We start from the raw sequence: 15,287 nt of genomic DNA, 5'->3' as shown, positions 1-15,287 counted from the left end.
GTCTCTTTGACAATTAAACTTTCACAGCAAGTTCGCTTTGCAAGAACCATGTCCTTTTCTCACAGGGAAACAACTATTTCGGATCTTGGCAATTAGGAATTTTGCCTCCATCAAACAAGACCCTGTTCTGCATCTTATTATAATTTTACACTTTATGACAGCAAGCTTCAACTACCTTTTAGGCCATCTAGGCATTTCAGAATTAGGGTATATTTCATTAAAGATATTCTCATTACATAAAAATGTAGCCACATTCATGAATGGATGCCATGTAGTACATAAACCAATACACACCGTGAACCCATTTTGCGATTGTACTGCATAAGTGCTTGAAATAGAATACCCAGCGGGCAGAAAGAAATTTTCATAGCTTCTGTTGTAGCTTCTTGAACTAGAGATGGCCAGTGATCATTCAAAACATTGGCCTTTCAACAAAACAAAACAAAACAAAACAAAACAAAACAAAACAAAACAAAACGTTACTTATATTAAACACCATTTACAGCAGCAGGTAAAACTACAGATGGTTTTATAATGTATCATATTTTCCATTCACCTCCATATGGGACTTAATAACTGTGAAAAGTAGCATAGAATTCTAACATAATGAAATAGCTTTCTAGTACTTTTGGTACAATGGATTAGCCAAAGCTACTAATGTTCCTAAATATTTGTTTAAATCTATTTTCTATGACACATTCCCTCCATATAATGGACAAAAAGAGGTATTAATTCATGAATAAATATTATTTTGAAAATGTAATCAGTATCTTCTTTCACAAGTTCTATTCCTCATTGATCAAAATATTCTCCCTTATACAAATCACTGAATGTGGCCCACCATCCAAAACTCTACTCCTCACCATCAATTATATCAATGAAACATTCTGACAAAGTATTTTTGACTCCACTAACAGAACCTGACTTCCAGCAGGATATATTAAAGAGAAATCACTGGCTATTTAGCAGCATGTATGTGCTGTTAAAAACTGAATTTCTGGAATCATAAAATATATTCACTTATCTAATGTTTAGTGGCAAATAAGTAGCAAAGTAATTCAAGCTCCAACAGGTACAATCCTGAGTGTGGATCACCTGTTCTTTTAACAAGTGTAAAGCTCTAAGAACTGTTCATAGCTCACAAAAGCTATTATTCTATAGTAAATTTGTGATGAAAGCTGATTAGCATAATTTACCTTATCAATTTGCATAGACAAAACATCTTGCTTGTATATTTTCTCTGATTCCTAACATAATAGTTAATTGAGAAGAACTACTTTATATTTTTATCTCAGATTACTGCAATTAACTCACTCTTGTCAATCTATCAAAATTTATATGACCACCCATCTCACAAGAAGTGACTCTGGGCAGCGTACTACAATTAAATAAAACAATAAATATATAAAAACAATCATTATTAAAATTATAAAACAATCATTGTTAAAAATATACAAACCACAAAACCCAGGAGAGAGTATATACTAACCACAATGATGGGGCCATCTTAGAATGTCACTCGTCCCCTGGGACCCCCAGGCCTGATGACTTAGCCAGGTCTTGAGGGACTTATGGAACATTAACAGGGATGAACTAACCTCACTTTGAGGGGGGTTGTTCCCTAAGGTGGGTGCCACAGCAGAAAAGGCCGGCCTCCTGGGACCCACCAAATATAAGTCCCTAGCAGACAGGACCCAAAGCATACCTTCTCTGCCAGAACTAATCAGACTTTATCATTTAACAATTTAAACCTCTTACCATACAGATTTCCAGGGCAAGTTTAGCAAGTCTTAGAAGACTAGAGAGTTTCCCACTCAAGTTGCCTTGCTGGGAAGCCAACTTCAGACTTTTTCGGTAACACATCTCTGCAGCAACCATCATTCCCTGTGATTGATAGACTTGTGCCAACCACTGGAGAAAATGGAATCAAGTCAAAGATTTAGTTATATTTAATTCCCAGTCCTTAAACATTACTGTAAGCATTGTGTTAAGAGAAATTTTGAACAGCTAAGGTTGTTTAAAAAGAAGTAAAATGTCTGAAACTCAAAATAAAAGGACCTGGAAAATACTTAACTCAATAATCTAGAATTTTATAGAGAGATCTCCTGAAGGGTATAAGCAAACAGAATTCAAGAAAATTCATAAATTTGCATATAGTTGAGTGTGCACTAAGTCTGAGACTGAAAGAAATGATATTAAAGATGCTGAATACAACTCTCCCTCCCCAGTGTGCTGTAGCTGATAAGTAAAGCAAATGTATAATAAACATCCTCTCCAGAGAGTTTCCATATCAATTTTCCTGACTATGGGTAACATTGGCAAGCCATATGAAGATAGTGCTGATCCCAGTGCTCACAGATTCTAGCCAAGAGGGACAAATAAAATCAAGTACATGTTCCCAGGAAGCAAATGTCACTCATAAAGAACTCAACACTGGCTTTCATTACTGTCATCTGTAAGCATTCAAACAGCATCACTGTTGCACTGCATTCCAAATGAATCTCAAATGAGATGGTTAAATGAGCTAGCTGGAACCTACTCAAATTTAAGATAAAAAAGAGAAGCTGACCATGGTGCTGAACAGCTCAATTCTCAATCATTTTTTTCTTTGCTTCTGTTAGGCACACCAAATTACCTAGTCTGATAAGACTTTCATAATTTAAATCATACAAAAATGAAGGTTTCACCAAATTCAGCTATATCTTTATCTTATATCTATCTTTCTACCGTCCTCAATTTTTAAAACATGGATCTAAGGAACTATAATTTCATTCTTGTCTCTCCTTAGGTCATGTAGTGTTGCAACTAATTTTACAAAAGTTATTCATCGCTTTCTCTGCCTACTTTGTTTCCTGAAGCGGGTGTGTGTGTGTGTGTGTGTGTGTGTGTGTGTGTGTGTGTGTGTGTCACACTGGATCTAGTTTTTGTCTTGTAGTGGCGGCAATGTGATCTAGAGTTGGGGGATATTGCTCTTTGTTCCTTGTAATAAATGGATCACTTTTTGATTGCTCTATGTTCTCTGTACCCAGTACCATGACAGGGAAGTAAAATTCATTCAATTGGTCAACCTTGGGCACCTGATGCTCGGGAAAGTTCTTGTGATTCATGCACAATTCAACTGAAGTCTTAGTAACCACTTGAAATAAGAGATGATGTCCCTAGATCAGATCATAGCTGTGTGGCCTCTCTCTGCACATACTGTAGATCCCAGAAGGTCTCCTGATTTTCAGAGGAGCTTTGGGAGATGAAGCAACAGAAGACATACATAGGGCATTGCTGTTGAAAGATGAAGAGCAAACATGAGTAAGAGCCTTATCAAAGGTTATATCTTGGTAATAAGAGCAGCAAGACACAGCTATTTTTCCTCTCTTATTACATCCAGATTGCAGTTCAGCAGCTTTGTTTAAACTGATCCAATCCCCCTTAAAATGGGGTAGGCCAGACAACCATCTATATGTGCTATGAAGAACATTTGAGGCATTTGTTGGATAAAGTAGCTTGGATTCCCCGAGTTGGACTTCAGCTGTACAGTTCTGGTTGAGTTGACTGAGCTATGGTATAGGCTATTGGCTCCAAGGAAGCGAACAGAGTCCTCACAGCTGTTAATGTGTCCTTCCTGGTTGGTCAATGCCTCCTGGAAGTGATATGTGGGTCAGTCCAAATGGTGGTAAATACATCCTCCTGGAATTATGGCTCTTGCTTGAAGAGCAGGTGGCAGCTGTGCCTCAGAGGGTCTTTGCATGAATCCATCTTGTGTGCCAGTTGTGACCGTTCCTGGATCAGCAAGTCCTACTTACAGTCATTTATGCCTTAATCACCTCTTGTTTGGATTACTACAATGTACTGTACCTGGCACTGCTCCTGAAGACCATTCAGAAGATACAGTTGGTCCAGAATGTGGCAATGCAAGTAGTTATCTGCTTATGTAACCCTGCAACTCTGCAAACTGTACTAGTTACCAGTATGCTTCAGGGTGTGATTCAAGGTTGTGACCTATAAAGCCCTTTATGGGACAGGACCAGGTTACTTGCAGGACTGCCTGTCTCTGAATATTTCTGCCCCTCCAATAAGATCTGACAAGTGGAAAGGCTCTGGGTCATGTCATTCAAGCAGTGTCTTTTGATGGGACCCAGGAGATGTGACTTCTCTGCACCTGCCCTATGGACCACCACTCCCACTGAGATCCAGGTGGTCCACCAAGAATTGGACATTTTGTGTGTCTTAACTATTTCTGACTATTCTGGTTGGATGAAATTGCCTTGTGCTTGATATGTTTCATTGGTTTTTTAAAATTTCTTCGTTGCCACTGATTGTGTTTGTTTAATTTTTGTATTATTATTATTGTATATGTTGCTGGGAGTTGGGTGGCATATAAATTTAATAATAATAATAATAATGTATAATTATTATTTCTATGTATGCCAGCCTGAGTCATACATTGATTGGGCATCTATATAAATTGATTTAATAGATAAATAGATAAGCTCAATGATATTTCCAGTGGATTCTTGAAGAGGCAGAAAACAACATCTGAAACATGAGCAACCTTTTTTTGTACGTGCCACATCTACTGTATTCATGTGAACTGGGCAAAGAACAATATTGCAATTGTTTTTTCAGCAATACTATTAATAATAATCTGATTGTAATAATGATTTGTGACTTTAAAGAGATGTTGATTAGGAACTTTAACAGTTAAAGGAACAAAAAGAGCAAAGAAGCTTGCAAAATTATATTGGCTGTATAAAACGTACCCAGATTAATAAAATAAAAATTATTAAGCAAAGTTTTTTATGTAATAAGACTCCCAAACAGTATTAATGAGGGAAAGCAGTGTTTTGGTACGTAGCTTTCTCATAGTCAGGCCTCTTCTTCTTTTATAATTTAGTTACTAGTGTATGTTTTCAGTTATTGGTGATAATATTGAAGGATTTCTAACGGGTAGAAAAAACAGGACAAAAACACTGGAAAAACCATTTAATGCTATATCACACATGCTTCCAAACACAGATTTATGTTCTAAAATTCTTATCATCCAGAAATATTGAGGCAACAATTCATTGCCCAACTTACTCTTTGTTCTTTTATTTCTTGGACATGATGTCAAAACACTTTTTTGCTTCCAGTAATGGAAGAGCCCTATTTTCTGGGCAAAATATCAAGTGTATTTAAGTGCAGAAGAGTGGCATTAAAGACTACTATGCAAAGACTACTTTGATTCTAAAAGTCATCTGGAGAGGTTACCAACTACCAATGTGCTGATGCAAGATGAAGAATTATTGCCAGTATTTATGTCAACCTCTATTGACTCTAATGTCTTGATGCTAAAAGCAACAGGGCAGCTAAGCAATCTAACTGAAAAATTTGCTACACTGGCAAAATGCACAGACCAGCACCTTTTGATTGTAATACATATAGGCTATTGCAATGCACTCTACATGGGGCTACCCTTGAAAAGTATCCAGAAGATTCAGCTGGTCCAGAATGCAGCCACACGAGCTGTCTTTGGTGTCCCCAGAAGGGCACATGTAACACTGCTGCTGCACAAGCTGTATTGGGTACCAGTTTGCTTCCGGGTCCAATTCAAGGTGTTGGTTATTACCTTTAAAGCCCTACATGGCATGGGGCCAGGTTACCCGAGGGACCGCCTCATCAGCCTGTCCCACCCGATCATGCAGAGAGGGCATGCTGCGGACCCCGTCTCTAAGACAACTTCGTTTGGCGGGGTCCAGGAAGTGGGCCTTCTCTGCAGTGGCTCCTGCCCTGTGGAACATGCTTCCCTGGGAGGTGAGATTGGCCCCATCACTCCTGGCCTTTTGGAGGAGCCTGAAGACCTGGTTCTGCCACCTTGCTTGGGGCGGAGAGGGGAATAGATCTACATGGGGATGGCTGCTATAGACCACTCCTCCCACACTTGGACTGCTTTAGATTCTTTTGCCAGTTGGACTTTTTTATTTTTTATTCTTATTTATATTATTTATTATTGTAATTTTATACTGTGGATTTTATTATTGTTGTTTTAATTGATTACTGTAAACTGCCCAGAGTCCCCTGACGGGAGGAGATGGGCAGGGACAAATTAGATTAAATAAATAAATAAATAAATACTTGATTGCGTACTTACAGAAATACATTCCCTATATACACCTATTGACAGACATGCCTGCTGGAAAGATCTACATTGAAAACCATGCTCACCCATGAACTTCCAGTTCCTAATTTGGGCATACTGGGTTGGATCCAAATGTAAGCATGTTCAACTAAACTGACAGCATTGGATTTCCCTTTGCTGAACAGCTGCCTCCTCAATTTCACCAAAACAAAAAACAAAAAACCCACCAGGGACACTACTTAATGGTATATGCTATAGTCTGAGGTTGGATCTCCAAAGTCCACTCTGGTCACAGAAGGTGTTACCTTCCAATTTTCAGCACGTTTTGAAGGGAAGACAGAAAGACTACTATACACAGGACTAAATGGAAAAGGTCCTCAAATTGTGAGGTATAATAAAGAGAACCCAATCATGGGTAAATGTAGGCAAACTTACATGCCAAGCTGTAATCAATGTGGAGTTGGAGAGAACTGCTTTTCGGAGCTCTTCCAAGATGGCATCAGGAAGCTCTTTGCGGGACTGCAAAAGTGGTTTGCATTGAACTTGCCTTAAGAGCAGGTACCACACTGGCTGCTCAGGAAATTTTTTTAATCCCTAGAGGCAAAAACCACTTTTAGTTGCACACAGAAAATAATTAGAAACCACTTCACAAAAAAGCAGAGCATTTATTCTAGCAACACAAGAATCCAGTTATTTCACTTGTCAGTAAGCAAAAAGAGGAGAGGTAAGGAACGGTAAACCAGTGATTCTATACTTTAATTTGCTGAAATCAAAATATTTTCACAATGCTTAAAATAAGATTCCCAGCACATTTTAATAAAGCAGCTATGTTGGTTCCATGTTTCATGTAGAGAAGCTGTAACTTCAAGCATGTTTTATTGGCAATTGATGCATGAATAATTGCAATTCAATTAACTTCTGACTTTTACAAAATTGCATTTTTGTATCTTTTGTGCTATTTATTAATGCTGCCAGTTTTATTTTGGTATTTTTAAAACCATGTTGTTTTGAAGTATTTGTAATCCACCAAAAGATCTTGGATAGAATATTGGACAGGTAAGAAATATAGTAACATGTATCAGAAGCAACTAATAATTATACCTTCTAACCTTGTCACCTGTTTCTTTTTAATTCACAGTAATCCCATAAGAAACCCAATGAACTAGTGAGGAGGGGCAATTATGCAGAAGGATAGTAAACCAAAGACAAAATATTTTCAACATTTACAAACAAATCCAAAGTGAATCTCAGCTTTTCCGCTGAAAGCAAAACTAGTACTGTCACAGCTGTACACTCACCATCACTTTTCACATGGTTTTACTGAGATATTCTAAGAGGCCAAGTCTTTTGTCACAGAAGGTGATCAAAATATTAAATTTATAGGAGAAAGAAAGAATAGTTTGGACTCAACCCTAGATCTATTCTAAGCATAATAAGCAGTCTCATCTCAATCCATTAAGAATGGATATTTTCATTAAGAATGGAATCCATGTTTTTTCCAGATTTCTGAAATTTAAATTATGGGAAAAGATTAAACAAAAGATCCAAGAGATACAAAGGGGAAGTATGAATTTAGAAATCCTTAACATGCAAAGGTTATTATCTAATCCTGGATATTTATTTAAACTCCATTGCATTTAATGAGCCTTCTCAAGTATATAAAGATTGTGGCCTAAATCTATGATAAAATGGTAAGGTAATAGGGCACACTCTTTCTCTCTCAGCTGGCTTTTACAGAGCGTCCTGCTTCTTTCCTTGACTACACAGAGAAAACATTTCCGGAATCTGACCCTTAGTTCTGATTCTGTGTATGGTGCACTCCATTGATAGTATAAAGCCATTGCTACAGGGGAATTCCTATGTCACATCTTTTGGGTCAAGCAGACAAGCTGCTACGCACAATATCTGCAGTAATTTTTAACAATCTGGATCAGACTTTTTGAGTAGGTTTACCTAAAATTCAAGATTCAGCGCAGCACAAACCATCTTAACCTTAATCATACCTTTTCACAGAGAGCCTCAGCTTCTGAAGTTCTACCCGCCTCATTTAAGCCAGTAATAGCTTGGAAAAGAGACCACTCTTCAATTGCTTGAGCTTTGGAAGCTGGAAGATCCTTTTCTTTGGCTACAAAGCACATGAAGTTCATTATTTCACCATATCCCATGTATTAATTCCAACTCTTTACAACAAAAAGTATGTTATTCTGATAATCAGTAAAAAGAATATCATTGTTTTTACATTAAAGCAACCCGTATTTTAAAAATATGTAACTATGTTTCAACTTTTAAAACATTTAGCACTGTGACAGAAGAGTTTGGCCTTGGAAAGTTGATGGTTGGGATCCCCTATTCCCCAGTATCATCTATTCCTCCGATTCCAACCCTCTAGGAACCTTTACCTTTGGATTCCAGTATCTTGCTGCTACAGTCAACAAATGGAAAGAAATTAAACAAAGCCTGACTTTATTATAGTTGTATAAGGGAGTAGATTTCCTAATCTGTAAGTTCACTATTTCCCAAAATAATTGATAGGATGTTGGCATGCCATTTGTCACCTGAGCCACTGACATATTTGATCACCAGGAAAGATTATCACAGGGGTTGAATTAAGCTCTTACATTTTCACTACGTAACTAAGGTGTTTCTTTCACTATTAAGACAAGTGTTTTGTGACCTGTAGAAAGAATCTAGTTAGAATGCCATTTGCTATAGGGGTTTTGTATTTGGAAGAGGACTGTTGAATACAGGTAGTCCTCGACTTACAACAATTGGGACTGGAACTTCCGTTGCTAAGTGAGGCTATTAAGTGAGTCATGCCCAATTTTACAACCTGTTTTGCTGTGGTCATTAAGTGAATCACTGTGGTCGATAAGCAAATCTGGCTTTCTCCATTAACTTTGCTTGTCAGAAGCCAGCTGGGAAGATTGCAAACAGGTCCATTACTATACAATGTATAGATGTCAACTTCCTGATGCTCTGCCAGATCTTCCCCAGCAAGTCAACGAAATTGTACAGCATCCTTGCCAACAGTGCTTGCAATGATTGTTTAAGAACGTAACACATCTAGAGTCTCTATGTTTTCCACAATTTCTGGAATTATGTTTAAGGATTTCTTTTCTATCTACACTGTATAGACTTTGCTGCAGCCCCATGCACCAATATTCTCATTAATGATCATTTCGGTTAAATAAAACTGAAAGAACAGTTGTTCTTTAAGAAAAAAAGGGGCCTTACTCTTAGCTGAGATTGTGGTGACAATCATTTTTTCCAAATGTGTCTGCTTGGCCTGCTTATTATGCAGATGAACAATTGTGTTTTCTGCATGGCAAGCAGCCAGGAGTACTGCCCAAGCTGCAGGATCATCTGAAATGAAATAAACACACGGAAGACGTCATTTTCAAACTATACCACCAAACTGTTCAATAGTTAAACAAGTGAATGTATACAACAATATGAAACCTAAAGTATAAAATGAATAAATCACTACATCTTGCATGCCTGAGTCGCATAAAACATTCTGTTGTTAGATTTAATTATTGTTTAGGTACTTACAGTATTTTATAATGAGGCAGAACATAAGAGCAAGTTACACACAGTACTTAAAGGGTAATAAAATTGGTTTCTTTAACCCTGTCCACAAAGGGTTTCATAAGGGCAGAGAAGGCACTAAAGGCTTTCAGAAACAGAGTGCTCTTGTGAAACAGTTGCCTTTAAGTATCAGGAACAATATTAACAAATACATAATCACAGAGCCAAGTATGAATATTGTTCTTTTGCTTTGGACTCCAGTTCTCATTACATGTTCTTCCCCTAAAGATTGAGACACTGTGTAAGAGTACAGAATGATGTAGTAACAGTAAAAAGGAAGTATTCTCTCTCTCATCTATCTTCAGAGTTTGATGTTAAAATCTCAAGTACAAATAAAGTTTGACCAAGCTGTAAAATGACAGCTAGCCAAACTCACATATCAGTATTTGTTCTCTTAGTCTTCCTATGCAACTAATCGACAGTGCTTGGCAGAAGTCAGAAAATGTGTATTCTTCTGAACCCCCAACAAACAAACAAACAAACAGCATCCAGGAACCTCTGCTGAATCATTCTGGATCAGCTACAGTTCAGTAGAAACAAAAATCACAATATTTTTGTTTCAGACCTTGTACAAAACAACCCATTGGGATACCAGAGTGGTGTTATGAGGTAAACAGAGTGAGGCCATTGTGCACTGCAGCCTCTCCCTTCAACAGTTCCTAGCTCAGTATATCTCACTAACCTGTCCACTCTCCCTATCTCCCCAGTGTCTTCTGTTCCTTCTCGTCAAATTCCCTCTCCTCTAGTACCAATGCTTCAAATGCATCAGATTCTACTGGCTGGCCTGCTCCCTTGAACATCTCAGCGCCTTCACTTCCCTACCTCCCCCACAGAGCCACCCTTGTCTTTTTTCCACTCTTACTTCCCCTAAAACACTTCTATCTGAATCAACTGGGTTTCATCCATATCCAAAACAAAAGAGCCCCATTTGTTCTGTACCTCGACCAAACATCCATGTATTCTATACTCCAGCAGTTCTGTGCACAAAACCGTTCATGGATGAACCATTTTGGAAAGAGTTGCTTGGCAATGAGGTGGCCATGTACGTTGAATAAATCAGTGTTTCTCAAGCTTTGCTGACTGGGGAATTCTGGGAGTTGAAGTCCACACATCTTGAAGTCGCCAAGGTTGAGAAACACTGGAATAAATAAATAGTCCTTAGTGCTTAGAATGCTGAGCTAGATCTGGGGAAACCCAGGTGCATGATCTCATTTAGTCATAAAGTTCACTAGATGACTTTTGGCAGTCATTATCCCATGACACAACTTGCTGCACAGGATTATTGCGAGAATAAAACTGGAAAGCATATACTGTATCTGCTTTCTTGAGCTGCTAGAGAAAATGTGGGATATATATTTATTTTATTTATTTACTTATTATTCAAATTTTGCTATATGTAATATATGTAATCAATAAAGAAATAAATTAGCTTGTAACCTGTCCTTTTTGTCTTGAATTTATGAATCACTTGTTCAAATATATTCTGGAAAAGCCCCTAAATCTGGTTCAAAATTAAGAGTAAGAATTATTAGCTCTAGATTTAAATGTGTCACCTGGAGAAAGATGAATTGCCTTTTGGATATTCTTTTTATTTGCAGCTTTGTGACATCCTATGGCCAGCTGATTAACTGCAGTATTCAGCAAGGCTTTCTAAACAAAAGATACAGAGCAAATGCATATTTTGACTTTTTAAAATAAAGAGTATTGCTCCAAAGTAATAGTCATGTTTTTAATATCAAAAACACTAACCTTCCCATGATTTAGATCAAGAATACAAGCAATACTTCCTGCCACAGCCCCACCCTGTAAGAGAAAACACTGATTAAGAATAGTATTTCAGAATATTACAAAACCCACTATCAATAAGTCAGAATAATTCTGCTGCCTTTGGCAAAAATTGTCAAGCATACAGATTTAAATGTTCTAAAATGATGAAGAAATGTCAATTGGTTCCTTTCTCATCTTCCTTTGTACGTCTTTGATGACATAATGAGACAAATCTTAAATGAAAGTAGTGGGACTGAGATCTAGGGTCTTTTAACAGGCAAAACTCCACCCTCCCCCTTGACCAGCCACATGAATCCATGGGAGTTCTGGTGGTCTTTGTGTCCTCATTAACAGGTTATGAAGTTAGCATTATCCACAGTTGCACAGCAGGTAGTTTCCCACTGGTTGGAACTGTTCCCATTGGTGGAATCTCCAGTTTTCCTCCCCTGATTGGCTTTGTGCAGTGGCTCATGGGAGGAGGTTGTTTACATTTTTCTCCAACGCAAAAAGTAAATCTAGCAATGAAGAACAAAAAAAGGGCAGCAGATGGCTTCCATTTTTGGTGCTTTCCCATTAGCCACTGGAAAAAAAACACAATGTGGCTCAAGGAAAGAAAATTAAGGAAGCTTGTGGAAGGCTGCACAGCAGCACAAAAATGTTCCTGATAGTTAAAGGGAGGGGGGTGAACTGGTAGGTGTTTGGAAGGGGCCCTAGTATTGGTGCTTCAAGCACATTAGAAAGAATTATGCTTAACAGCTGAGTTAACATCTATTTTTCTAGTGATAACAGCTCATTATTATACCTTATCCCTTAAGAAAATGGTGATAAAAACAAAAGGAATCTTGCAAGAACTATAAAATGCACATACATACCAGCTAAACCCAAAACTACATCATGCCAGCTAGCAGTACTTGTAGGGGAGCCAGCACAAATAGAAGGGAACATGCTTTTTAAAATAATCATTATTCCCTGTTCCAACTCTATTATAAATTACCTTTTCTACCAGCACAACTGCTAGTTATTGAAGGTTCCATCAATCAGCACACATCCATTACAGCTAAGAAGAACTTTTGAGGGTGTGGTTAAAAGGAGTGTCAGCTATTAGTATTTTCAGTAGAGACCTCAATCTTTTCCCATTAACCTCCTTCACATAATCATAGAAGGATCCACAGTCACCATTAGTTTAGCTTGTTATTTACTTATTACCACTGCTTCTATCCATCTTTCTGGATATCTGTCCTCCAAAAGCAGCTTACAAGCAATATAAAACATTGTAAATAAAAATGCAATAAATATTACTGCCAAAAAAAAAAAAATTCCAGCAGGACAGCTGGTAGGATACTTTGTACAGGGCAGCTGATGGTTGTGGGTCCGCAGGAAGGGAAGGGTCTGACAGTGCAATTTTCTGAGATGGTTGCCAATCTATCTTCCATCATTTCTCTTCGGATAACCTTCCCCCTGGGCAGGTAGTAGTAATGACCGGGGGTGGGGGGGGTGAACAAATGGGTCCAACTAAGCAAGCTGCTATGTTGCTTATTACCTGCCTTACATGACCCTTATTTTTAAAAAACAACATGCATAGCTTTATATCAATTTGATAAGTAGAGCATGTTGCAGTTGGTTGCTTGTCAAAAAATTAAACTATGATGCTGATGCTAATTTTGAGACCTTTTAATACCATGTGCTCATTTAATAAAGCTGTAATTCAGCTTGTACTTTCATCTGTGCATATTTACCTTGGCATTTTGTGGAACATAGCGAGGGACCAGTCGTGACAACAGGGACCAGAGGGCAGGATTATCTGGGTTGCTTAAGTAAGAGACCAGAGCAGAGTTAAAATCACAATTTTCTATAGTAGTAAATCAATCAACATGGACTGAAATTATGAAACATACTTTCGATGTAACTGTTTCTAACACAGCAACTTCTAACTTATGCTCACAGTCCTTTTAATATAGTAAAAAGTAAAGTAAATCTGTGAAGATTTGTGATTTAAAAATAAATTGATTAGAACTAATTGAAAAAATAATAAACAGGTTAAATAGATATAAATTTCAAAGTAATGCAGGAAGATCAAGGCAGCACAACTGTACTTGACTTAAAAAAAAACTCTTTTCAGTTACAATTAGTGTTGAACAGCATGCTTTGCATTTTTTAAACTCTCCATGGTTCAATTCAAACTATAAACGTTTTTTAAATGATGTGGAGCAAGTAACCTTTGCTAATCTGAAAACTGTAGTTCATATCTGATATCATCACTGAAGCACAATGAAGCCAGAAAACCTATGATCAGTCCTGTTCCGAACTTTGTTGGGGCTTTAGTTTTGCTATAAAGAGCTGGTAGAAAAAGTCTTTAACAGGTGAGCCTCCTAATTTTGAACTTTGCACCCACAGTATATTATTAGTAATTTAATTCAATGAAATACTGAGTATTGATATGACAAATCAGTTGCTTCTAAATTAATTTACTGTAAATGTTATTACATTTAACATAAATCACTTAACATAGAAGTATAAGCAGGCAGTACATTGTTCAAACATCCTGACTTCTATTTTAAGTCTATATAATTGTCTTACCTTACATAAATTGAGAAAGTTCATTTTTCCCCTTAAATCACAGAATTAGTATGAAAACTATTTTGGCTTCATATTAGCTGGAAAAGAATCCTATCTAACACTGGAGGGGGAGAGCAGTCATATAATTACATCTACTTTTATTCTGAAGATACAGTATATTAAACTGCAAACCTCTGCCTCAGTTCAGCTGTGTAACCCAGAGGACAAAGTAAAGCTCAGAGAATTTCAACAAAACACTTTTCTTCTGGGAATGGGTGGTATGCAAAAGTAACACAGCTTGCTTTAGAAAACAAATTACATACCTGTGGACAGCTTTAGAAACTTGCCTCTGAACAACCAGATGTCTGCCTTGTAATGCATAGACAGCAGATGTAAGAAGGCACTGCTTATAAATATTGTCTTTTTTTCCTGTGTGCTTTAATAGTTCTTTAAGTGCTGCTGTTGCAAGTGTAGCATCCTGCTTGACCAGCCCTAAACTGCATAAAGCTTGCAGACTTTCCATATTAGGTTCCTGTAATATAGAACTGTAAGTGCAACAGAGAAAAATTATTACTCTAGTGCAGGGTTTTCAACCAGGGTTCCGTGGAACCCTAGGGTTCCGTGAGAGGTCACTACGGGTTCTCTGAGAGATCACAATTTATTTAAAAAACTATTTCAAATTCGGGCAACTTCACATTAAAGAGGTAAGTTTCATTCTTTGTTTTTAGTTTAAGAACAGTGTTAATGCGTATAAACAGGCCTACCCATGAAACAAATATAGTAATTTTGTAACTTCTGCCCTACATTTGAGCCTGAATGTGCAGGGGTTCCCCGAGGCCTGAAATATATTTCAAGGGTTCCTTCAGGGTCAAAAGGTTGGTAAAGGCTGCTCTAAGGAGTATTACATTAAAGTATAATATGAAGAATCTGTTGTTTCTTGGCACAATATTTACAATTCTTAATTCCATCTTATACCTGAAAACTTCTTTGCTTAGGAAGCACTCCAAAATGCTCTAGGGGAAAAAAACCCCTCATTCTGCATGTAGAAGATCCTACATTCAGACTTAATATCCCCAAATGAAAAAAATCAGCTCCATCACCACTGTCAGCTGGCTTTAGAGATCTCCTGCCCGCTGGAGTAGACCCTTCTAAAGTTCTTTGACCAACAGTCTGACTCAGTGAGAATAAGTTTCGTATTTATCCTCTGATCTCAAACTAGCTGGATTTTAGTCCTAACAAGCAACGCAGAGTACACATTTACTTT

At 37.5% G+C, this 15,287-nt stretch overlaps 1 protein-coding gene across 2 annotated transcripts in view; it reads right to left on the bottom strand.

Moving 5' to 3' along the window:
* SKIC3 (SKI3 subunit of superkiller complex) overlaps nt 1–15,287 on the bottom strand; it is a 57,311-nt gene that overhangs the window by 4,108 nt on the left and 37,916 nt on the right. For both annotated transcript variants that reach the window (XM_063295411.1, XM_063295410.1), the window contains exons 31-39: nt 14,347–14,568; nt 13,204–13,276; nt 11,450–11,503; nt 11,254–11,350; nt 9,347–9,475; nt 8,116–8,237; nt 6,548–6,706; nt 1,759–1,911; nt 295–425 (exon numbers count right to left, since the gene is read on the bottom strand). In XM_063295411.1, coding sequence (XP_063151481.1) covers nt 295–425; nt 1,759–1,911; nt 6,548–6,706; nt 8,116–8,237; nt 9,347–9,475; nt 11,254–11,350; nt 11,450–11,503; nt 13,204–13,276; nt 14,347–14,568 — 1,140 coding nt within the window. The remainder of the gene's footprint in view (nt 1–294; nt 426–1,758; nt 1,912–6,547; nt 6,707–8,115; nt 8,238–9,346; nt 9,476–11,253; nt 11,351–11,449; nt 11,504–13,203; nt 13,277–14,346; nt 14,569–15,287) is intronic.

Source organism: Candoia aspera, chromosome 2 (genome assembly GCF_035149785.1).
Source record: "Candoia aspera isolate rCanAsp1 chromosome 2, rCanAsp1.hap2, whole genome shotgun sequence".
Lineage (NCBI taxonomy): Eukaryota > Metazoa > Chordata > Lepidosauria > Squamata > Boidae > Candoia > Candoia aspera.
Note: the sequence above shows the minus strand (reverse complement) of the source record. Positions and strands in the feature narration are given on the sequence as shown.